The 26,516-nt window shown below is 39.1% G+C and overlaps 1 protein-coding gene across 8 annotated transcripts in view; it reads left to right on the top strand.

Moving 5' to 3' along the window:
• Positions 1–26,516, top strand: part of dync2h1 (dynein cytoplasmic 2 heavy chain 1) — a 119,872-nt gene that overhangs the window by 42,729 nt on the left and 50,627 nt on the right. For 6 of the 8 annotated variants that reach the window (XM_030393390.1, XM_030393383.1, XM_030393365.1 and 3 more), the window contains exons 61-81: positions 373–486; positions 667–827; positions 1,616–1,739; positions 1,854–1,975; positions 2,228–2,314; positions 2,989–3,115; positions 4,661–4,802; positions 5,663–5,772; positions 6,835–6,855; positions 7,762–7,860; positions 8,900–9,023; positions 11,344–11,507; positions 11,837–11,956; positions 13,382–13,516; positions 15,294–15,437; positions 17,666–17,755; positions 21,462–21,527; positions 21,638–21,688; positions 21,769–21,822; positions 22,868–22,999; positions 23,466–23,538. In XM_030393390.1, coding sequence (XP_030249250.1) covers positions 373–486; positions 667–827; positions 1,616–1,739; positions 1,854–1,975; positions 2,228–2,314; positions 2,989–3,115; positions 4,661–4,802; positions 5,663–5,772; positions 6,835–6,855; positions 7,762–7,860; positions 8,900–9,023; positions 11,344–11,507; positions 11,837–11,956; positions 13,382–13,516; positions 15,294–15,437; positions 17,666–17,755; positions 21,462–21,527; positions 21,638–21,688; positions 21,769–21,822; positions 22,868–22,999; positions 23,466–23,538 — 2,260 coding nt within the window. The remainder of the gene's footprint in view (positions 1–372; positions 487–666; positions 828–1,615; positions 1,740–1,853; positions 1,976–2,227; positions 2,315–2,988; positions 3,116–4,660; positions 4,803–5,662; positions 5,773–6,834; positions 6,856–7,761; positions 7,861–8,899; positions 9,024–11,343; positions 11,508–11,836; positions 11,957–13,381; positions 13,517–15,293; positions 15,438–17,665; positions 17,756–21,461; positions 21,528–21,637; positions 21,689–21,768; positions 21,823–22,867; positions 23,000–23,465; positions 23,539–26,516) is intronic. The other 2 variants (XM_030393404.1, XM_030393374.1) reach the window with 1 other exon arrangement.

The raw sequence follows: 26,516 nt of genomic DNA, 5'->3' as shown, positions 1-26,516 counted from the left end.
GAATTGGAGAGATGGTGGAGACTCTGAATGAGGATGAGATGTGATAAGATGGATAGATTCTAGGGATGTAGAACTGAGAGACAGAAAGTTTAAGAAAACAATGCTGCCGAATGTTCATCCCCTCTCTCTCTTTTCATCTACAGTGATCATGTCTTCTCTGACTGTCGCTAAAAAAAATCTTTCATCTTTACTTAGACAAGGACTGGGGCTGTTTGTCATTTCAGAATTGAAGCACTGAAAAAGGGGAACTCATTTATGCTTTAAAAGGCTGTTGAGAGACGTTTAAGTTGTAATAAAAAAAATGTAAAACATTTTAAGGTTGTATACTCAATCGGCCAAAATGAACATCATTTGATCTTTTGGGATATCCAGAATGCCAGTGACCAGAAGACAGAAATGGAGAAGATTAAAGGAAAGATGGCTCAAGAAGTCTCCAAGATTGAAGAGAGAAAGGCCAAAATAGATGATGAGCTGAAGGAAGTCCAGGTAATGTGTCTGTTTGACTTGTGAGACCAGTCATCTACATAAAAAAGCATACATATATACATAGAACTGGCATACATACATAGAACTGGCCTCTACTGTTTTAATACTTGCCATATCAACTGTACTAAAAACTTCTTTACCTCTGTACATGTCTATCTTCTTATCATTGCTGCCCTCTAGCCTTTGGTGGATGAAGCAAAGCGTGCAGTTGGAAACATCAAGCCCGAAGCTCTGTCTGAGATCCGATCCCTCCGCATGCCCCCTGATGTCATCAGAGACATCCTGGAGGGGGTACTGAGACTGATGGGCATCTTCGACACCTCCTGGGTCAGCATGAAGAGGTGAGAGGGGGAGGACATGGGAAGAATGTATAAAAGGACTGAAAAGGCAAAAAAAAGGATGGATAGATGAAGAGAGAGTTTCCCCAGTGGGAGTAATTAAACTGATGAGCATGATCATAATCTGTCATCTCATTCAAATAGTGATATTTTCCTCCCACTTGTTACTGTATATATCACATTGCCAAAAAGCAATTGAACCATGTATCAAGACACACATTGATGTGTTTATCTCATGTACTTATGTATATATGCTGCATGATTGTATTTATGCAGTTCCTTTATGTTCCAGTGTTGATCTAAATGAGAGTTTTACTACAAATAACTCATCTGACCATGGGCTCCTTTAGAGGCGGTCAGACAGACAAAAAAACATTCTGCCCCGATAATGACTCATGTTGACTGGGTGAGCGATAACCTCTCTGAGCGCTTCACAAGTAACAAAGCATGCAAGTGTGTGTCTGACAGAGAGAGGGGGGGTGGCAGAGATGAATCTGCTAAATATGAGTAACAAAGAGACTACGTTGCAATGGTTTTGCGCTTAATTAGAGATGAAGAAAATGTAAGTCTCATAATTTTAGGCTTGAATTAACATTCACTTGCTCATTTTCTGGAGAAAAAATCATTTTCTTCCTTCTCTCTCTCTAATGTTTCATTATCTCTGCTTTACTTTGCTTTATTGCTGTAAAATTTAAGTGTCTTTCTTTTTTCAGTATTTTATCTGCTCCTACTCATGTCCAATCCTATCTCTCCTCCTTTGTGTTTTTTTCTTTTCCCCTTTTTCCCTGTAGCTTTCTGGCTAAACGTGGTGTGAGGGAGGACATTGCTACCTTTGAGGCCAGGAACATCACCCCTGAGATTCGACAGAGTGTGGAAGAGCTGCTCAACAGGAATAAGGCCTCCTTCGATCCCAAGGTCAGGCTGTCACAATAGTAGAATAAGAAGTAGATGTAGGGCTGGTGTTATTAACCCTTTGTTGTTACCAACTGAGTTATTTCTGACCTGTGATGCTTTTGTTCTAATGGTCAGAATGCAAAGCGTGCAAGTGCAGCAGCTGCTCCTCTGGCCGCCTGGGTCAAAGCCAATGTACAATACTCCCACGTCCGAGAGAGGATTGAGCCACTGGAGAGAGAGCAGGCTGGGCTCATGGAGTAGGAACACACAAACGCAAATATACTTGATTTCTTCAACACAGCCACCCAACTGGTCATAAGCTATGCGCATAAACAAAAAAACTCATACTTGCCACTTTGATTCTATGAGCTTGTGGCCTTGAGCTTAACTTCTTGCTAATCTATTACACACATAAATTATACATACACTGAATGATGCACAACCTCATCATAATTAACACATGCGCATACAGCAAATCGTTTTCTTTAATTTTGTATCTCTGTGTCCAGAAACCTGCGGAAAACAGAGAGCAGGAAGAATAAACTGGAGGACCAGCTCAACTCGGTTGGAGCCAAAGTCAACGAGTTGAAAGAGAAGTACGAGTCCTTCCAACTATCCATCAATTTTTCCATTCTTCCTTTCATCCTTCTATTTCTACTGTACTCTATACAGTCCTGACTTCATGTTGATCAACACAAAAATAATAATCTTATGGCAGGGCCAGACCTGGCAAAGCAAAACTTACTTTCAAACCATGGTGAAAAGCAGGTGTGACTGGAAATAATGCAGATTTCAATAGTCTTCTGATGCTAATTCAGCTAACAGGGTCACTGTAGCATTCTACAAGAAAGAAATGATATGCTTCTTTGTAGCTGCCTTCACTTTCACCCGCTGCCAGCCATGCAGCATCCCTCCTTCTCGGCATGTAGTTATATAAACAAGGATGCAAACAATCAATAATGCCTGAAGTGCAGGTCTTTTCCACCCTATTTTAAATTGGCCAGTCCCAGCACTTATAAGGTCACAGTTCAACAAAGTTGAACTTCACATTGCAAGTTTGATCTTCAACCGTTGCCCTCTCCAACCATTAGTCCTATCACTTATCTGTTCCTTCTCCTCTCCTCTCCTCTCCTCTCCTCTCCTCTCCTCTCGTCTCCTCTCCTCTCCTCTCCTCTCCTCAGAGAGTATTTACAAGAGAAATTATGATTTACTGACAATATTTTTAATATAATATCGTATGTAAATTCACCACTTACTTGCTGTTTCTCAGGTTTCAGTGTCATACGACAGAGGCAGCTAAGTTGGAGGCTGAGGTAACAAAAGCTCAGGACACGATCACTGCGGCCCAGCAGCTCATATCACAACTGGACGGAGAACACACACGGTGGAACACACAGGTAGTCTGATGTATGAGTGTGTTGATATATGGCAGGTTATACACATTCACTTAGAAGGGGACTCATTTGCCATGTAAGAGCAACAGGAGGTGTGTGTGCGCGTGTGTGTGTGTGCGCGTGTGTGTGTGTGCGTGTGCACGTGCATGCACGCATGTGTGACAGGGGGATGTATCCTGCTGTCTTGAGTCCCTTCTGGCTGTTTTTACTCCTCTCTACAGCATCTGTCTGCACCTTAATTAAAACACTCAATCTCTGCCTGACACACACAGACACACACACGCACACACATGCCCACCCTCGCACTCACTGCCTCCCTCAAGGCCCGCGCCAAAGAGCCAGTTTACTCTCTACTCACGTACTTCATATACTCACGCATATATGCACACACTTCATCCCTAAATCTAATGCACACTGTGCAGTAGCTGTAGTTAGCTATATGTTAATGCCTCTAAGTTGTTCGACCTTGCAAAAGACTTATCGTGAACTTATCGTTATAAGGTATATGTTAATTGAACAATGTAGTGGCTATAGAATAATGTCACCATCATCGTTTAGATTGGTTCCCTATAAAGGAACCATTATGCAGTTTTGTCTTCCTCCGGGTCCAAAATCTGACTGGTGAAGGCTGACTGGCGAACCAATCAGGCAGGCAGCCAGGCACCGTTTCTATCTGCTTCCATGTCTCTATTAAAGTCTAAAGACTAAATTAATGAATAAGCTCATCTTTTGTACTGTGTTGTCGGTAGGGTTACAGCAATAAGTCTATTTTTGAAGGTAAACCATGCTGTGAAAATTGCTGGTTAACATACTGTGTACATTTGCTTATTTGCAGTATTGAAATCTTCTGTATAAAAAAAAGTTTGTATCAAGTTTCATGTCTGTCAGTTCATAATATAATTGCCTAAAACCGTTTACCATGACACCGTAAAACTGTGATATTTTCTGAGATGTTTATTGTACTGTGAAAATCTCAAACTACTGCAGCTCTAGTTGTTGGTAGACTTTGGGGAAAACAAAAAGCAATTTGGTCAGTTTTTTCGACTGAGGTGCCAACAATAATATTATTATACTAAGAAGTATATAGTAGACAGGATGCTTGACACTATTAATATGATACGTTATTCGCCTATCATGTTCATGTCCACTATTGACATCCTTGACATACACTTCATTTTTTGACTCAAGGGGAACGTCACCAGCCTAGCAATTACAGCATTAATCACATTAGCTCCGAAAGTGCAAGTCTGTCCTTGCAATTGTGATTTATTTTAATCTGTCAAAATCAGTATAGACATTTTTGGATCATTTGTGACTCTGAATTGGGTTCATGGTTAATCTGTTTAAATGAGGGAATGGGGAATCACATGCTCACATAGGCTTAGTTATTGACATTTGTCTTTTTCCTCCTGTCATTTATCCCTACCTTTCTTTCATTCCGCTTTATCCTCGTGATGCCCTTCCCTCTCTTGTCATACTTTTTTCACCTGTCTCTCTACCCTTCCTCCCTCCTCTACCTTGTCTGTTTCTTTTCTCTGTGTTCATCAGATGTCTGAGATAAAGAATGAGTTGGACACGCTCCCAATGCAGGCAATGCTGGCTGCAGCCTTCATCACCTATCTGTCTGCTGCTCCTGAAGACCGTAGAAGATACTGTCTGGAGACATGGATGACTCAATCTGGACTGCAGAGTAAATATACTAGTGCTAATAGCTAGGCCAACACAATGTCAGCATATGCCAACTCCTGTACTGAACAGCTGACAAACACACTACTCACCACACACACACGGCACTGTGCTAAAACTGTACTAATACGCAGAATATACAGCGCTTATAAGTATATAAGTATAATATATGTTATATATTATACTTATTGTATTATTATATAATATATATGTATAATAATATATATATAAGTATAAAGTATACATACTTCTGGTTCTGATAAATATTAGGACTGACTAACCACTCCAAGTCCAGAATTTACAGAAAAGTAATGACCAAACTTTCTGATGTTTTGTCTTTAATCCCTCAGACAATAGGCATCTTTATTTTCACACAATAACTAATTAAGGATTACAGTTTAAACTTGCTGGATTTTACCTCTCATATACCAAGCATAATCTCCTGAATTTAGCATTTTTCTATTCAAATATTAATATTCCACCCACACAAATGAATGTGTGGTAAGTATATTCCAGCACTATGTGTTTTGTCATTAATAGCTCTGTCTGTATTATTCTGCTTCACAACCTCTTTCCTTTCAGATGTGCATGTTATTTCACAAAATCCTGCGTCATGTACCCACGCTAGTTCCAAAATCCTTCTGTCTGTCGAATGACTTCTCTGCAAGTTAGCTGTCAAGATTACTTAGTGTGACATAATGTGTTCAGGCACTACTGTTGAATTGGGATGTGCAGTCAAGTGGCTGTCGGAGTGTCCAGTAGCGGAGGTTTCATTAAAATGAAAAATAAATAAAATATATTAAATTAGCAAATATAAAAGCAACAAATAATAACCTGCATTTGTGTTGTGTGTATTTATATCAGAGTTTGACTTGCGGTCATTCCTGTGCTCGGAGAGTGAGCAGTTGATCTGGAAGAGTCAAGGGCTGCCGTCTGATGACCTCTCCATGGAAAATGCACTAGTCATACTACAGGTTAGACATTCACCTGCCTGTCTGTCAAATCATTAATCTCTCTCTGTCATGCGTTAATCCCCTTGATTACAAATCTGCTTTGACATAGACAGATCTTTGTTATTTAAGCAATTGAATCACAAGGTCTTTTATTTTTTTGGTAGGCTGATTTAGTTATACAGTAACAATTGGTGTGTCAGCCTACAATAACTCTTCGTCTTATGCATTTAATGCCCTTTTTTGAAGGAGGATTTCTGTATTTGTAAACCTGGACCCTGCATTTATATGTTTTCGTGTGTAAATGATTCACACTGTTCACAGACTGTATTGTGGCTTGAAGCCGCAATACAGCTGTAATGGCTGCAGTGTAATCCTCCAGGACAACTACAACTGTCAAAGTTGTGCCCACTAAAAGTGTTTGGTTTTGGCACTCAGGCAGAGGATTTATTTTATTCATGTCTGACAAGATTAAGAAAACAATTCCTATAGAGATAGACCTCTTTGTGAAACAATAACATCCCATTTGTAACCAGAAAAGTCTTGCTCACAGAGATGTCTCGCCCTAAAATGTCATGAGAGATGAGTTGTTGCAAGGACGACGATGGTGGAAGGTCAGAGTTGGAGAGAGGAGTTAGGAGTTTATGTAGATTAACTGTCAGCAAGAATTTATTTCCAAAGTCATGGCTGACTATTTAAGTGTTTTTTGATAATCAAGATGAAGCAACAACCATAAAAACTCAGCTATCATGATTAGAGTGAAACTTGTGTTTGTGGCCACAAAATGAATCTTACACTTTAACAAAAAGTTCTATCTCTGTTGGAATCTTTTCAATAATTCAAAATGTTCTGTTAGTTAATCAAGGAGTGAACAACAAAACATTAAAATATAGGACCTTAAAAATATATAAAATCCTCTTTTATATACATCAAAGTACAATATAACTGTATCATTTTAGTGCAACAGTCCATCTCTATATTCATGGTTGTATCAAGAGTTCTGCCCTTGTTGCCATTCATCTGTCCTCCATTTGTCTGTATTGTGTGTGTGTGTGTGTGTGTTGTTTTTACCATTGCTGCCTTCAGATCAATGCGCTCAAGTTACGGGTAAGAATATGTTCCACAATTCAGCCTTTTGTAGCTCACAGTTTTGTGTATCCTCTCTGTCACTGTCTGTATGTTTGTCTCTCTTACAAGCTTGTGTCTATGTGTGTGTGTGCGTAGGAAATTGCAGTGTGTCAAATCACATGTGTATATATATATATATATATATATATATGTATATGTATATATATATATATATATATGTATATGTATATATATATATATATATATATATATATATATGTATATGTATATATATATATATATATATATATATATATGTATATGTATATATATATATATATGTATGTATATGTATATATATATATATGTATGTATGTATATATATATATATGTATGTATATGTATATATATATTATATTATGTATGTATATGTATATCTATATGTCTGTCTGTCTCTGTCTCTATCTCTCTCTGTCTCTCCCTCTGTCTGTCTCTCCTCTCTCTTCTCCTGTCTCTCTCTCTCTCTCTTTTTCTCTCTCTCTCTCTCTCTCTCTCTCTCTCTCTCTCTCTATCTATCTCTCTCTCTCTCTCTCTCTCTCTGTCTCTCTCTCTGTCTCTCTCTCTCTGTCTCTCTCTCTCTCTCTCTTCTCTCTCTCTCTCTATATCTTCTCTCTCTCTCTCTATCTCTATATATATACACATATATGTGTGTGTGTGTATATATATATATATGTGTATATGTATATATATGAAAAGGCTGAGGTAAGAGAAAGGGAATCCGTGATCAAGATACCATGAAACAGAGGAGCACCGGATGACAGGAGGGTGGTTGACTTCATTCCTTTGCCTGGCGTGGGACTGATGCTGCTCTACAAGCATGGGAGCAGTGAGACAGGACCGAGCTGTAACCTGAAACACAGCTCTTTATGATTGTTTTGTGCTCAGAGTGTTGCCTGTCCGTTCCTGATCGACCCGTCGTCCCGAGCTACAGAGTGGCTACGCACACATCTCAGTCATCAAAGACTAGAGGTTATCAACCAACAGGTAAACACACACACTTGTATGCATGTCAAAGTATGCACAATAGACATTCTTGCTCATGTACACTGGTGATATGTTTTGGTAAGACGCATCAAGCCTACAACTCACCTATGAGTGAAGTAACTTTGATCTCAGCAGGAGCATGTAAAGCTATTCCTTTCCAACTTCAAGTCCTCAAATGATCTTTTCTTCTTGTCTGATGAATCCAAGTGTATTCTAATTTCATTAGTGTACCCTCATCATTTAGTTACCATCACTGTGTGACAGCATGTGATTAGATCACCTTTAACTTTCTCCTCTATCTACCCACTTGTTTATTTGAACAAATGATATGATTACATTAGTCGATGTTGAACTTTATGCTCTTTAATCACTAATTACTAGTTAGTATTTGCAAATTAGTGTCATTCATTATTAGACTCTCAAATCGTAAATTAGACTTTGTGGCATGGTGCTCTTAAGAAGATTGAATATCTCCTTTGTCCTCTGCGTGCCTGCAATGTAATAAAGGCATTGTAATCCCTACAGTAATCACTCCTTTGTCCACAAGGCACTGTATAGGTGTTAAACATGAGGTGTTCACCATTTTCATCTTGTCTGTCTTGCTATGTAGATTTAGAAGTATTTTGTATTCAGACAAATGACATAGCTGTATTGAACTATTTCTCTTTGTTCTCGTAATTTTTTTATTTATTCATATTGTGTTCTTGTGCTCAGTTACTTTCTTGACAAACTAAAATATTTCTCTTTGTGTTCCGGTTGTAAATGCTGCTTTTACTCTGTCCTGTCCTGAACCTGACATAGTCAACAACTGGAAAAGACAATTTGTCGTTATATGATGAGTGGTTATGAGCATTCAGTGAGGCAACGTTATAAAAAATAAGAAAAACAATCCTTTGTCTTCATCTGTTAATTATTTTTGAATTGTTTCTGGGAATAGTGACAATATTGCTACGATATGTTACAGAGCTCTGTGCCGCCACCCAATACTGGTGGTCAAGACATTCTCACAATTGTGTGTCTGTGTCTCTGCTCCGTGTAGGATAATAACTTCATGACATCCCTGGAGCTGGCAGTCAGATTTGGAAAAACACTCATCATCCAAGAGATGGATGGAGTTGAACCTGTGCTCTACCCACTGTTGAGGAGGGACCTCATTGCACAGGGTGCGCATACACTCACAAAACCATTCTCATTCAAAGTTGGTGGGGTTAAGTAATTGATTCTGCATCACAGCTTTTTGAGTGTAATTCAGAGGTTTCATCAACCAGTTGTTGCGAACTAAAAAGCTGACTACTTGCCTTTGACTGATGGCTTCTTTTCTACATAGTAGTGATATCACATTTTGAGTCATATTGCCATGACAACACAAACTTCCATCATGTTGTTAATGAGAGCAAGCTATTTTGCACCTTGATGTTATTTACCCAAGTTAAGTTGGAAACTTCTTACCATTGACATTTCTAAACACTTTTGCCAAACTTCAACGCTGCTAGCGCTAGATATCATTAACATTGCTAATGCTTGCTAGGTAACATTAAGGCATTATAGTACGCTGAGCACGTACTGTAGAAATCAACCACTCGAAAGTTGCTTTCCATAAACTGGCAGGACTGTCAGTTGCTGACAATCACAGATACCACATGATACTAACAGAGTTATACTATTGGCTCACAAACCTTGTTAGAAGCTGGAACCAGCTATCAAAATTCTTACACAGAGATGAACAAAACAATCAACTTGGACCTGACACATTGTAGAATTATTGATTTACAATGCTAATAATGGAAAAGGAAAATAAATACTTTTACTCTTCACTCTTCACTTTCTACCAGCTATGTAGATGTATTTTTTTTTATCGATTTGTCAACATAAAAATGCTGTCAGTATGTCCTTTAATTCCGCTTATCATATATAAAACATCAAGCCACATTTGTTCTAAATTTTTCATTATGTCACTGTCATTTTACTGTTACTGTAATGCAAAACAGCCATGTGTGAAAGTCAGTAAATTCATTGCATAGTTTTACTATAGTCTACATCCCCCTGTCAGTGTATCTTAATGCCAGGGGGTTATTGTATCAACCTTTTCAGTCAACTTGTTTAATGTTAAAATACAGAGGATTCTCACTGGCAGCAAGTGGAGCAGTTTGTGAAATCTCTGGTAAAACAGACACTTATGATCAAACACCACTTATATTATCCAAAAAGAATAAGCTGTAAGTCCATATTTGGGAAAGGCTGATGCCACAGGGAGGCAAATGACAAACTGTGCATTGAACCAAGACAGCCATGAGGAGGATTTTTGAAGTGGTAATGAGTGAAGAAGCACTACGAATGACTCAGGAAAGAAAAGCATGAACAAAGAAGAGAGTGGATAAATACAGACGATTAAAGAAGAAAATCATTGTTGTCACACTATCAGTTCTGTCATTTGATGTCACTCTTTGGTACGTAAAAAATTACGACTGTTTTTCCTGTGTCAGTTTCCATTAGTTGTCGGTCAAAGTTGAATAACAAGTGTTTTTTTGAAACATCAAACACTCCTTCAATGGTCATTTCAAGAAGTGATGGTAATCACATCTATTAAAACCTAATTACTGCATCCAGGGTGTAATACAAAATTTAAAGAAAAAGTGGTGGTTTTAACTACTGAAGAATCTAGACAACTACGATTCTTGACAGTTATTTAAAATATTTACTATATAAAAGAAAAGACAAATAAAGGACAACACTCCCATCAAGTGTGTATTCTGGCAAAAAAAAAAAAAAAAAAGGATTTTGCCAGAACACACACTGAAGAACGGCGTCATGCCAAAAGGTCCATGTGGCAAGAATGAACAGTTTGATAGGAGTGCTGTCCTTTCTTTTATTTTCTGTATTCACTACAAGAGTGATCAGCACCCCATACTAAATCTATATACGTGAGTTGAGCGCTTTGTTTCTTATATGTAAATATTTACTATATAAAATGAGATGTGCTCTGTACTGCTTTGTTAATCATACATTGTTGATGGGTACTTCTTGAACCATATTATGGTCATCCATGGCTGTCTTTGAATCTGCCCCTCTGATTCTATATGTGATGTTTCAGTTTATTGGACACCAATCCCAGCAAATTTAATCAAGGAGGTGCGTGTAAAGAGAGGTTGAAAACATACCTGTGAAAATGAGGGTGATTCATGAGGCTGTGAATCATCCAGGGAGAGGTGGTTGTCTATTTGAAGGTTCACTGCAAAGGGAGAGGGCAGAGAAAGTGTTGGAAAGGGCAAGTTATCCACTTAAAAGTGATGTTGAACAGGATGGAAAAAAAGGGGCGAGACAAAGGGATGGCAGTACTGCACTGCAGACATCTAGAGGACAGGGAGTAGAGGAGAAAGTAAAAGGATCAGGGAAGGAGTTATAGTGACCACAAGCCTGCATGATACATTCTATGTTGTTAACACAGAGTCTTTCTCTTCCTACTTAATTTCAAAACAAATACAGGTCCTCGGTATGTGGTTCAGATAGGAGACAAAGTTATTGATTACAATGAGGACTTCCGTCTCTTCATGGCCACACGGAATCCCACCCCATTCATCCCCCCTGATGCTATTTCTGTGGTGACAGAGGTCAACTTCACTACCACCAGGGCAGGCTTGCGAGGACAGGTGACCCAAATATCCTACACTCAAACAGTTATGCAGTCTATGATAATGCCCCTGAAGTAAATGGTGCCTGTGTGAATCTATGTTAATATCTGTTCATTTGCTGGAGCAGGATTGGTCTAAATTAATGCTAATGAATGCTAAATAAAATTAATTAAAAAGAATGTAATACTTTAATGTTTTTCAATTTAGTAATTAAGTGTTTAGTGAGCAAAATCTATGTAAAATGGTACAGTTTATAATGAGTGTATGTATTGTATGTCATTAATTTCATATCATATGTCCGCTTGTAAATTTGTGTCTCTGTTTGTTTGTGTGCGTCTGTGCGTTAGCTGCTAGCCTTGACCATCCAGCAGGAGAAGCCAGAGTTGGAGACTGCAAAAACGAGACTACTACAACAAGAGGAAGACAAGAAGATACAGCTGGCTCAGCTGGAAGAATCACTGCTAGAGGTACACATGCAGATAAAATACACAGTGAGAGAAACGTAGAAGACAATTTTACTTTAAGGAGTACTTAGAGAGCTTGTTGCTGCCTGCTGCTGTACCCTGTACTCTATGATGTAAATTACAATACCAGCTGTACCTACAAAAGCACAATTATATACCCTAGTGATAAAAATCTAATCAATATATAATTGTCAGTTACTATGCACCTCCCTTTCTCCCACTTTGGGATGTTCAGTTCCACCTACACTGCAGACCTTGTTGCAAACTCCCTGAGGAGGTTGTAGTAGACAGAATGAGACAATGTGTACAGACCGAACAGGAGGAGTTTCTAGTGCAGCAACACGGATGCGATCTGTCACCGGCGTTCCCCCAGTAAACACTGGCAGATGTGTTTGATGGAGCACTCAGCCAAGCCGGAAGCGAAGCTGCTGGGTAATGAACCCATGTCTCAGGAAGAGGTGGAAAGTTGCACCTTAAATATTCCCAAACTATTTTAAAACTTTATGCTAACTTTAATTTTAGGTTGTCTCTATGAATATTCAGTTAGTACTTTGAGAACTTGGTGACTTTTATACCTGCAAAACAGATGGTAAAACAACGTGAGTATAATTGTCTCAATGTAAATGTCTGATTAAAAATTCTGGGAGTTGTTGGATTTGAATAGGAATATTAGTATGGAGTAAAAGTTTCTTGGGTTGCATTTCTTAAACTTATGCATGTACTTTACTTCAAGAGAAGTTGAAGGCAGCTGGTTTTCATTTTATAGCCACAGTAACAACAATATAGAGCCAAAATACTAAAAACATAGTTATTATCCAAATATGAAATAGGCCTCCCTGTACTACCAGGCAAAAATACATAAAACCGGACACATATATTCTTTTTGACTGAACACACGGACAATTGACACACAGATGATTGACATTGTGACACATAGAAACTCAGACACTTAGTGTAAGAGAAATTTGGACACACATACACACTCATCTAGATGCCAAGAGCAGGATGTCAGTGCTTTACTGGTACTAGACATATAATTAATCTAAAATTGTAGGAGCATATTCGACTTGACATTTCCATGCTCCAATGCTTTCTCATCTATTATATCTGAATTTATTTGAATACACTTTATCAGTTTGTTTCAGAGAATAGATTCCACAGGATGAGGTGGGTGAGTCATAGCATTCAATCAAAGCTTAAAAAATATAAAAGATAAATGAAGAAGATCCCCTCAGCAGGCCATTCTGAAAATGACACCTTCTGTTTACTGCAACTTCTATGCGATCACAGACATCATCAAATTGACAAATACATAAAAACATACTTCTTGTGTATCCCCCCCACCCCTCTTTTCTCCCGCTGTGTCTCTCTCTCCATATTTTTTTGTACCCATTTATTCATCTGTCTTTTTTTTTTTCCCTGTGTCAGACCCTGGCAACAGCTCAGGGTAATATTCTGGAAAACAGGGAGCTGATAGATAGTCTGAACCAGACCAAGGCCAGCAGTGCCCTTATCCAGGAGTCACTACTGGAATCACACAGGCTGCAGACATCCATTGACCAGGTACTGTACTGTTCTCCGTACGCACACACCTCACTGCACCACTTTTTTATGTGGTTTGAGTCATTTTAACAATCTGCATTTGTTATGAAAAAAAGGAAAACGTAATTGTAATTATATAATCTTTCATTTATAAAACATGCTGAGCCCCCTTTTTGGAGACCTGCTGTTTTGGGTAGTAATCTCACTACTTAAAGCAACATTCTGTAACTTTTTTACCTTAAAATAACAGCTTTGAAATCATTTGATGGTTCAGTGTCCACTCCGCCCCCCTATCACTTGTTTCTGCACTATGTAACTTAAGTGAGAGGGTAGGATCACAGCGTTACCCCAAGATTCCACCAGATACTTGTCCGCTGCATTACAGCTGTGATCCGGTTTTGCTTCGCCGTCCGTCAACCCCCATCGGTTATATTTTGTGTCCGCCACGGCGCAGTACGGTCAACAGCTGGCGTCACGAGACCGAGGAGTTCCTACGATAATCACATAATCACTCGCGACTGCAGTTATAGGTATGCGTTATAAAAACAACAACACAAAGTGGTCCCGACCGAAGGATTAGTAGAAGAGCTTGTGTTTGTCTTTTTTTTTAGATTTGTGTGCTGGTGTCAACACAGAGTGTTTTATTTTGAAAAGTAACCTGATGATATATTGTTGTTTCGATGCGTGATTTCCTGTCTGCTTGGTGCTAAATTCAGCTAAACTGCTGCGTGGTGCTCCGGCATCCGCCAGAAATAGAAGTATATAAATATAAATTGTTACCTTATTATGTATTGCCATGTTTCAGTTAACCAGTTCTAATCTATGAAAATAAACTAAATACATTATGTGATGAAACTTATGTGATACTTACTGTATTTAAGTTGTGCCATTTCAAAGAGAATCAGTATTAGCATGTGGATTACTGTAGTGTAACCACTTGAAAGAAGCTGGTTTAGTTAGGTATTTCCTTTCACACAGTCCGCTATAATCTTCCAACTCACTGATAAGCGTGAGAGAGAAGGATTTTAGATTGAGAGAGAGAGAGAGAGAGAGACAAACTCACACACACATACACACACACACACACACACACACACACACACACACACACACACACACACACACACACACAGATAATGACAGTCAGAGATACACAGAGATGTCATGTATTGAATGCAGAATAACATCAATGCCTAGTCTGCAAATGTGAAATAATTCCCCTGTTGTACTTCTCTAATTTCTTGAACAAAGTACCATACTTGCACTTGTGTTAGAATTTAAAAGTTGAGGCTTTTATTTATGATGATGCAGTTGTATCTAGTTTTCTGGCACAAACACTTCATCCGTTTCAGTGGTTTTCAGATAAACAACGTCGCAGCCACTCACTGCACAAACTGCTGCAAACATCAGATAGCACAGGCACACGAGCATGGAGCTGTAGATGCATGACATAATCATCCTCTAGGGTGCAGTGTTACATCAGAACTGCCTCTGTGCATCTCTCATAGTTGTTTTTATTTATTTATCTCTCGCCTATTTCAGTCTTTCTCTGCACCTCGTCTTCCCACATTTCCTGTTGTATCACACCTCATGCTGTCCATCCTCATTTCTCCTTCTCTCTCCTCCCATCTTGATTGAAATAAACATTTCCCAACCTACTTTTCTGCCTGTCCATACCAACATGTTTCCCTTTCCCTGCCTTCCATCCGTTGTTGGCATTTTAAACATCTGTGCTTTTATTTCTGCTGCTTCTCTCCATCCATTATTTTTGTCTTTCTCCTCGTTTTTTATATTTCAGGAGCGGGATGCCTACCTTCCTCTTGCAGAAAGCGCCAGCAAGATGTATTTTGTCATCACCGACCTGTCAAAGATCAACAACATGTACCGCTTCAGCCTTGCTTCTTTTCTGCGCCTCTTCCAAAGGGCTCTTCAGGCCAAGAAGGTGAATGTATGCCAAACAACTCTTAGGAATAATTACATTTTCATCCAGCAATAATGGTTGCAAACGGTATGCCCTTGAATCGAAACCTACATCCATACAACACATTCATGCAACTTGACGAATGAATCATTCAGCACTATAGTAGTACAGTTTGCCAGTCTTTAGCATTAAGGGTAACACGACTTAACATCATAAGCCCACACACAGTAAAGCTTGAATGAGAACATATTTTACCTGGTTTAACTGTAGGAGAAGATGCTCATTAGTCTTGCTAGATGGGAAAGGGAATTCTTTGTATTTTAAAGGAATCTTTCTTAAATAGCAACACATCTCTACTAAAATCTGCTATAAGTGTAAACTGTGCTTCTGTCAGACTGTTCCAACGCTGAGAAAAACCCTGACAGCATATGTAAGGATTTACTAGTTAATGTTATACAGTATAAAGTGTTTCGGATATACCTGTAAAGCAATTACTTTTATCTATAATCAGCTGCTTTAACAAGAGGTAATTGGTTAATAATGATTTGGTTAATCATTAATAACGTCCAATATATTGTACTGTCTGTTTTAACCAGGTAGTTAGGAGTTAAAAGAACAGATAAAGTAAAAACCACGTTACATTAATGATGCTACGCTAAATAACATAATATAATGATTTTAATTGTGGTGACTAGTCCAACAAAATCCAGCAAAAATAGAAGCTACTAAATGGCTAATATCAAATATGATACAAGGTTTTTTTGTATTTATACCAATTACAAATTGCTTATTTAAAATAGCAAGATACTTTTAGAGGTCTTTGAAAATAAAAACAAACACCTCATCCTATTTTTACATGGTTTTATTACAGTTCAGGTCAGCTTGATTCATTTCAGCTCATTTTGCGTTTATCTCAGTCTGACCTGTGCAGCTGGAGAGCATCATGGACTGTCTATCGCACTGCTGTTCCCCATCTGAGCCCTAAACACTGTCTGATAACCAGAGCGCGAGTGCGCGAAATAACACACAAAGACACACACACACACACTCACACACACACACACACACGCTGGGTTGAGAGATTGAGCGCTAATTCCCCAAATCCTGTGTGGGTTGTTAGAGCCAGTGCTGTCATCCAAGAATGTCACCAGGCAGCAGCTGGTCACCACTGTTTCGTGTGTGTGTGTGTGTGTGTGTGTGTGTGTGTGTGTCTGAGTAGGTAGGCTTGTGGACACATTCAGTGTGTTTGGTCAGAACACTGCACTAACTCATGGACTCTCTCTCCCTTTGTATCTGTTTTTTTTCTTTGTTGTTGTTGTTTTGTATTTTGTATTGAATGGGCAAGTTTAATTTGCCATGAGCTGCAGATGGTTCCCAAGATCTGGAATGGGAATTTTAACCTCTCATGTCCAACATAACTCACTGAACAATACCCTTATTTGCTCACGCTCACACACACACAACGTCTGTGCTAACTTGTACTCACTTAGCACAGGTTTATATAAAATATCATGCTTGCAGAAAACTCAACTGCTCAAACAGTGATTCAGACAAGAGAAAAGGGGAGACATGCAGAAGTACAAAAGAAGAGAAATCCATCTGGAATTTCTGTCTGTTCTTCCCTATTCCCCTTCAGTTCTCTTCTTTATGTGTTGGTTTCTTATGCTCTAATTCTTCTGTTTCTGTTCAATTGTCCTTCTTTTCCTATCCCACCCTTGTTTATCCAAGCAATGTTTCCCTTCCATACTCTATATACATTCGCTAAAAGTTTAACTGTTGTCCCACCCAACGGAGCAGACACCAACTTCCACCTGGTGTCTGATCGCTCTGTGGTCATTTGTATCAGAGAGAAAATGAATGAAACAGTGTGAAAGGGAACAAAAAAAGATACAGATTAAATGTCTGCTGGACGACCCTGACATGCTTTCTGATGAAAATGTCACGCTCACGTTTATAGTTTAATCTCTAAAGCGCACAAAAGCACATCACACACAGACATATGTAATGTTTCATGTTAATGGAGGCCAGTCCCTTGAGTGATGCCTTTCAATTCAATTCAATGCAAAGCTACTTTATCGACATGGATAACAGATGTTTACATTGCCAATACAGGTGTGAAGTAAAAATGAAACAAGAAATATAGAATGTAAATATAACTTGGTATAGAAATATCACAGATACCTCGTTTCATTGGTTTAACTGCCTCTGACTTCATTGTGTGCATGTCTGTGTCTGTGTGTGCACTTTAGGAAGTGGAGAATACCGAAGCCAGAATTGCTGCTTTGGAGGCCAGCTTGAAGAATATGGTGTACGAGTATGTCTGCCGGTCACTTTTCAAGGTAATACACACAATTACGCACAGAAATAGAACAAATGTAGTTTTAAGCATGTCTAAAAATGCCTGTCATTGGTCCGCTGATTTGTATAGGTCATAAGTGGGTAGTGACTGCAGGGTTTGGTTTGCAAAACAGAATCAGCCTGTTTGAAATATGTTTTATTTCTGCCTTTTTGTGTCTTGTTTTGTTAATTCAAATGATGGGATGTTAATCTGAAAACAACCATCAGCCATAAAAACATCACTCCTCATGAGCCATCATAAATCTCCACTTAATCTACTCACAGCTACAGAGAAATTCCTTCGCCAAGGTAGCTTATGTTGTTATAAATAATCATAATGCAAGGTTTAAGCAGACAGGCAAAACATATTATGTTACTTTTTTTTACTAAAAAACATTTTAAAGGAGCGCTGCTTGGGTGTGGAAAATGGTGTCCCTCTGGTGCTCTTCAGTTTGGGGATCCTATTCAGATTTGTGAAAGAAGTTTGAGGCGCTAAAGAGAGGGCAAATACTAAATGGCTGAAAAGGCCATTGTCTCCAGCAGATGCACTAAAATCTTTGTGTTTTGTAATATAAAGTAGAACTGAAGTAGTTTTCTCATTGATCGACGCACAATCAGATAAACACATACATTTACACAGTTATACAATCAAACCTGTGCAACTAACGCAGTGATTAAGTGTAAGTATTGACCAACAGAGCAATCATTGCATCGATCAGGCAGTAAATGGTAAATGTAATTTTCTCTGTCCTTTGTGTGTGTGTGTGTGTGTGTGTGTGTGTGTGCACGCGTGTGTTTGCATGGTAATGGAATTTTCAGGCAGAGTCACAGTGTCTGTTTACTGCTGATCATGTCTATAGGCTATCTACCCAACACCTGCACACAAACACACGCATACAGGCAGTAGCAAGCCCAGTCATTAGCAGAGAGGAAGCCCTGGACTACATTATCAGTGCTCCTGTCAACATCTGTGCTACAAGAAAGATAAATTCAAGGGGCACAGGAGAGAAGGGGCCCAATGAAAAGATAAAGGTGAATAATGAGTGAGAAAAAATAAGGGCAGCAGAAGGGGAGAAAGAAGAAGAGGTTAAGGGTATCAAGATTAGAAAACATCATGTTATATATAGATCTTTGGGGAAAGAAAACAAACCTCTCTCTACAGTGTTGGAACATCTGTATTTTTATGTCAGTGGTTGGCACTACTATTCTATAATTGTGTTAAATAAATTCCTCCACAAACACAACTGATTCAGCTTAATAAGGTCGATTGAGCATCATAGCAGAGATAGAGAATCTCTACCAAATAGCCTATTGATTGTTGAACCTCTTATGAGCAATGTGTGTGTGTGTGTGTGTGTGTGTGTGTGTGTGTGTGTGTGTGACATGCAGTAGTTTGAGTTGCAGTGATGTGCTGGAGTGTGACATGTTCCAGGTCGCACTGTCTACTGAGGTTCCTGTCCTGTCAGAGTGCCAGTATGACAGCAGTTCATACGAACACTCACAGACTTTTATCCTCATTGCTCTGTGTTTGCTTCATTTCTCTCTGACACATACTGTATACACACACACACACACACACACACACACACACACACACACACACACACACACACACACACACACAGAAAACACACGAAAAACCAGGACAGTGTTTCATTCTTTGTTTGATCAGTCATATCATATTGCTCAGCTCTCTCGGTTCAGCTGTGTGCACTGTCACTTCAAGGGATGGAGTTGAACTTGGCAGCTTGGTGTAAATCATCCAGACATCGGATCAACAGATGAACCATGGAAAGGGTAGAAAAGAGGTCATGGTATTAAAGAGCTGGGGTCCAAATGTAGCCTGAAGGTTAGCCCCACCACAGCTCAAGCTGGTTCTGCAGCTGTTGGTTAACTTACAGAATATAGTGTTAGCTTACAGGCAGAGATGTGTTTTGACGGTTATTAAAGATCTTGGACTTGTAGAAATAGGGTTGTCTGACCATTTCAAAAGGTAGGAAAAAATATTGGCTAATTATTTTCTGTTATGTCTTGTACAGAGTAAAATGAATCCTTCTTTTATTTTGCAAAAAAAATGTCTTACACTTTCAGTTAGTAGTCTTAAACCCTTGTCACAACTTAAATTTGGCTGTAAGATCAAAACTTGTTCAGGTGGGAGAGAAAGTGAATAAAAATACATGACATTGAACATAACGTGTGAGGGAGACTGAGGTGTAGGTGTTGACGCTGACTGAGTCCTAATGTGACACACTACCTGACCTGTGTCAGATGCTCACGTCTCATGTGAACAGCTTGACCCAGGAATATTGTGGGTCATGTGGTTTGGTGTACAACAGGCCCACATAGCGTGGTCAAACGTTTGCAAATTGCACTGTAGCACTTTTTTCATGTATGAATGAAAGAAACCTTTATTGCTCCTAGGAGAACAAAGAGCATAAAAGAATATAAACACATGAAATAAAAGCATAAGCATCATAAGCGTGTATCACTTTATTAATTTTGCTTTCAAGTACATAGTTTGAAGTGGATGTGAAAGACCACTGGGGGTCCAATTCATCTCAGTTGATGCTGCTGGTGCCCTTTGCATGCTGTCTCTTTGGCTAATGAGTTTTAATCTCATCCAATGATCCTGTAATTCAGTAACTGTTCAGTAAGCACATCTGAATGATTGTAGCCACTTGACTTGATACTACCATCTCCCTTCTGTAGCTGAATTTTCAGCAACAATGCCTACAACTTGCAGCAGTGATAGCAGCTACTATGAATAGCCAAACTGATCAGATTAACACAGTCATTTGACATTTTGCCACTTTACAAAACACAACATTGAGAAGAATTATCAAATCGCATGACTTCCAAATTGGTTGTCCTTGCCAGCCCGTTGTTGAGTACATAAAATCAAATTTACATAAATATACATGACCAGCACAAAAGCAGTGTGGCTGCATTTCAATGTGAATGTTATTAGGCGCACTGTCTGTTTTTGAGTTTGCTGAAAGAGTATTGTGGTTTTGGAGCAAAGATATCAGGATCAGTAATCATATATGCTGCAACTCTAGAGCAAAACAAGACATTAAATAAATGTTTTCTGGAGATCATTCACACCACAGAAGTTTGTTTAAGTCAGTTAGTAAAGGAAAGGTACATTGAGTTGTTTAATTGTTAGAAAACCAGACAGACAAATATGTTTGTGTTTGTTGTGGGTGTACATTTTTGTATATTCGCTTTCTTTCCTGCTGCTTTGTGCTCCCCTCTTTCTGCCAATTCACTGTGTCCACTGGAGTGTCTTGGTCACTTTCTTTCCGTCTCTGTGTGTGGGAGCGAGATAAGCATCTTGATTAATGGCTGTTTCTGTTATCTCTCCCAAACTTTACCAGCAGACAAGGAGGAGAGAGAGGCAGCCACAAAGAGAGAGATAGAGAGAAAGAGAAGGGATGATATAACCACCAGTGTAGTTCTTGAAGTCCCCAGGGTTTATTTTGTCAGTGTGTAGCAGCCCTTTACAAGCCCTTAAGTCAGGCAAGCTGAGCTGCATATCATGCAATGGGACTGTGAGTGTGTTTTCCCTCTGTCTGGAAGAGATGCTAACACAATGTGCTACCATGACTTTCTTTGGTAGTAGTTTGGTAGTAGGGTTTGAGCACAGCCAAAATAGCATGTTCCCTTAATGTGCATTAATCTCTCTTACCTTCCTTCTCACTGTCTTAGGCTGACCAGCTGATGTTTGCTCTGCACTTTGTTAAAGGCATGCACCCGGAGCTCTTCCAGGAGAGCGTGAGTGTCTTTGTAGATTCAGCATCTTCATTTTCAGCGCTGAGTGACAATTTAAAAATAGACATTTAATCTTTGGGCCTGTCAAATGTTAACTCTACTCTTTGCTGTAGGAATGGGATGTCTTCACTGGAACCATCGTAGGAGAAATGTTTAAGAAAGAGGTATGAATGCAGCAAGAAAAGGAGAAAACATTGTAATATTGTGTGCATGTACTTAAGTCGCACCACTCTTCTCTCGGCAGGAGTTCCCCTTTTGGATTGATCAGGAGAGGCATGGAGCAGTGGCCATTTTCAAAGTAAACACAATGATATAAACAGTGACGTACACATGCACATCCACCCAGGAGCATTATATTTAGTCATTTTCAAGTGGGGCTTAGATTGTGGCGGTTTTTGTCATGTTAGGTAAGGTAAACAATCCTGAACAGCAGAAATACATGTTCATAAAAGGCTTTCCTGTGAAATTCAAAATGTTAAATATCTACAGGCATCACCAGTACCATATGTTTAGTTGAAAGCAGTGCAACGTTTTATAAAAACAGGGGGTTTTGAGCCCTAAACAATGTGTCTCCTTGTAACAAGTCACAGCATTGAAATATTTTTTACAGTATTACCTTGTAAAGTGATTGTTAGGAACACAACAGATGATGAATTTCAGCATTATAATATGCTTATTACCAGCATTGACTTCTAAGATTTTGTATATTATTTTGAAACTATTACTTCTGATAGTAGCCTATAATACAGTATAAGTAATCTCATTATTATCAGGTTTTTTACCCACACATGTCACCATATTCCAATTTTAATTCATAATATTAATGATATCTGATATAACCTTTTAATTGGTAGCATTTAACTATATTGTTACCAAAATATTACTACACTATTTCTAAATAGTTTTTCCCTGTTACTATCTTTTAATTTCTCCCATTATGTTACATACATTTCAGTCTTATATTACCAATTGTTAATACAAAGCTATTACCTGGTAATTTCTTTGGTAATTACATAGTCTTAAATTATTGCCTCTGTATTATCAAACTACTATTGCCAGGTTATTACTGAGCTGTAATATAAAGTGCTGCGACACACTCAACACAATTATGTACATTATCACTACAGCCATTGCTTATGCAATGTGTGCAATGTGCAACATCAGTGCTTTGACTGTGAACAGTCTTTTTTTTTTTTCTCCAGCCAGTAGATATCAATAATAATTATAATGCATTATAAATTGAATCCCAGTCAAGTGGTCCTTACTGAGCTTAAGATTAGATCTACTTATCTACTTATGACCTGCCCATCACCCTTTTTATTTTTGCCTTCCCTCTTTCACAGACTACATTTCCGGCCCTCTACCAGTCACTGTGTTTGAGTGACTCAGACCTTTGGCTGTCCTTCTCGCAGAGCTCACAGTGTGAACAGGAAATCCCATCGTCCATTGCCAAGAAGATTACTCCCTTCCAGCAGGTCAGCTTTCAATCAAAAACCATCAGCCAGATTGAACAACTTACCATTGTTTACAGGGTTTATCAAAAGTCTGCACACCCTTAAAACAGTCTGGTCGTGTCTTCGAGTTCATCCCTTCACATGTGGTTTGAGTTTGAATTAAGATTGAAATAGTCTCATTTTAAAGCTTAAACAAGACAGAAGCTTTTATCACTAAAGTTAGATATGCACACTTCATTGTCAGACCAGTGAAGTACTCATTAACTTTGTTTTCTCAAAAACATAAATAAAAAAATATCTCTCAGCCTCTTAGAATTTTATAGGCTATGAATCCAAATTAGCCTTGTTCTTGTCAAAAGCTGTCTTTTTGGATATGAAATACCTTTGTTTGATATGAATGGGACTGACCTTCTGTTTAACATGTTTTTAACGGATATCTGTTGTTTCTTTCCTCCTGTGTTTATCTTTTTCTCTTTGCTCTACCCAGCTGTTACTGGTTGAGGCAGTCAGACCAGACCGACTGCAGAGTGCCATGGCAGCATTTGCCACCCAAGCCCTGGGTAAGTGCTTCAAATCAGGGTTATGCTTTGTTTTATTATTAAAATCAATGTTGCCTGTGTGGACTGGAGTTAAGCTCAGTACCAATCTACTGTGTTCGAGATGAATACCCATAAAAAAACTGTTATTGTTTACAATGTCCCACTGTCAAACAACAAAAACCAAATCACATTGAAAACACAGTCACGCTGTCCCTGGGCACCGAGCCACTCTGGAAATGGGTCTCATCTTTACAAGGCTTCTCTTTGCTTCTTGCCTTTCTCTTGGTCAGACCACAACAGTGTTACATTAATGAATATACACATATCACTACTTTTGAATACCTTTCAAGTGTAGTGCAGATGTCACCAGTAAACAAACCAACAACAAATGCAACGACTGAAATTTTAAGCAGAAGCTATGTTTGTACAAGATAAGTATGATTAGCTGTTGAAAAATGTGAGCAACAGGATTTGATTTGTTTTGATAAAGGTTCAGTAAATCTTTGCCCTTCTGAGTTGAGTAAGATTGCTTTGAATAATGAACCGTAAGCATCAATAATGACGAGATCCTCCTTTATTCTCTTCGGAATGGAAAGATTCTTTGTTTTTTCACAAGCACCTTCTGCCTTTACACTTAGCTAAAGCAAAATGTTCACAGACAAGGCTTTTATTCTGGAATTCTGAGCAATATTCCAAACATCGATGGTTTAATTCTTTTGATGATAGTGTTCTCAATACTTTCTCTTAATGGGTCTTTCATCACTGTGAGAATGTCACTGTCCTTGAGTAAATATCACAAACATTTTCAGAGAATTCTGGCTGCCTATTCTTGTTTGTCATTGTCTCTCTCCTACGCTAACACAAACACACTAACTACTATTCACTTACTTACCTACACACATGCACACACACACACACACACACACACACACACACACACAGTTTCCCAGTTATGATGTTGTTAGAGAGTGCTTAGTTTATTGTGCCTAATGAGCCCATTCATTCGGTCCAGATAATCCTAATGGCATGTTGGCTTCTGACTGCATTATCTGGGATGCTGCTAATTGGTGTCTGGTGAAACTAATATACAGGTGTTAATATGTGTTTATACAGCTTTTCAGTTGTGTGTGCTGTGTGACAACATGTGGTAATTTACCTACTTCTATGTAGGATTGTTTGTGTGAGTACACACATTCATCTGTCTATCAAAATCTCAGCATTTGCTTGTGTGTGTGTGTGTTTTGGCCATTTTGAGCTTTTAACACAAAGAAAGCGACAGAATGGACAAAAATCTGAGGTGGATACACAGTACGGATGTTTTAAAAAGTCGTTAGGACAGTTCTGTGACAGTGGGTAGATGACATGAAGCAATGGCCCGACGTTAGCTATATCGACATAGTTAATTATCTTGTATTTTCTGAAGGTGTTGATGGCAAAGAATAACGCAATTAAAAAAGCACAGAAGCATACAACTACCTGCACAGTAACAAAATAGGGAAATTACTGTTGAAAAAACAGCAAGTTTATGTTTCTGAAGGCAGCAGTAGAGCCTAGCCAGAGCGCCATTCAAGCTAAACATACAGCGTGGATAATGCTGAAGGAAAGTGGAGTCGTGGAGACAGGCGGCTGCTCTAGTCTCAGAGCCGCAAGCCACGCTAGTCTCCGCTCCTCCTTCCCTCGCATGGTGCGCAGGGCAAGGACAAGTTTGTCGAAGTCTTTGATGTTCTACACAAGAAGTTTCTGAAAAAACCTTTAATTTTCTTGAATTGTTGTGGCAACCAACAACATCACATGTTATACCTGAGCTCATTTTAAAAACAATTTAGCACTTATGACATAATGCTAGTTGTTTTGGGCGAGCTTGGCAGCAGCGGTCAGTCATGCAATTGCAAGGCACGCGGAAACAGAAAACCGCCGGTGGAAGTAGTTATCTGTCATGGCAGCACCCATAGGCTTCTGAAGAAACGGGTGAATATAATAGGACATAATCAGAGGTTTCCAGTTCAGTTTTGTATTTTGAATACAAGAACACACTCTTCATTTCCTCGACTATCTGGTCCTGCACCTGCCTTTGTCAGTCACACACCATATCCAATACATAGGCTACATGCTTTTTAAAGCCTTAGTTGGTGTGTTAACCTTGGGAAAATCTATGGCGTCTTTGCCATATTGATATTCATGATTGAATAAACAATGACTCAAGGCCAAACAGTTCCTTATTTTAATGAGAAAACCACAATTTATGTTTGAAGCAATGGCCAGTGTAGTTTTGTTTGAATATTACGATTATAGGCCATGGCTAGAGAGCCATTATAATCAAGGTACTAAGTAAATGTATTTCTAATTTCTTAAACGATGTTGAAAAAAAGATTTAGTCTTTAATGGGGCATTCAGACCGAACGCGACAGACGCGGATACAATCGCTTCAGACGCTTCTATCGCGCCGCTTGATCATTTTGGACTATTCGCTTCATTTGCGACCGAACGCGACCGAACGCGACAGACGCGAATACAATCGCTTCAGACGCTTCTATCGCGCCGCTTGATCATTTTGGACTATTCGCTTCATTTGCGTCATTCGCTTCATTCGCACCATTCGCGCCATTCACATCATTCACGCCATTCGCGCTTGCCCGCTCATTTTTGAACCGATATTTCTCAACCCGCTGTCTTTCCACCACTATCATGGCTGATATCACACCGTTGCTGCACTGTACCTGCTGTACAAGTCCCAGAAACGCCGGAAAACCACCCGCCGTCGTGTCTGGATTCATGAAGTCCTCCGGAGACGCACGGAGCTGGGGGAATTTCACAGTCTCCTCCAGGAGCTCCGTCTGGATGACGACCGGAGCCCAGTTCGAGGATTTACATTGATTTTCAATGTAGAGTTGCCACTCCATTCGCATCTATCGCGTCCTGCTAGATCTCTTTGGAGTGTTGAGGATGAGTTCAATAGTCTCTGGGTCTGAGGCTCCATAGTCTGGTGGTATGGCATGCCG

Source organism: Sparus aurata, chromosome 2 (assembly GCF_900880675.1).
Source record: "Sparus aurata chromosome 2, fSpaAur1.1, whole genome shotgun sequence".
Lineage (NCBI taxonomy): Eukaryota > Metazoa > Chordata > Actinopteri > Spariformes > Sparidae > Sparus > Sparus aurata.
This window is presented reverse-complemented; position numbering and strand designations above follow the sequence as displayed.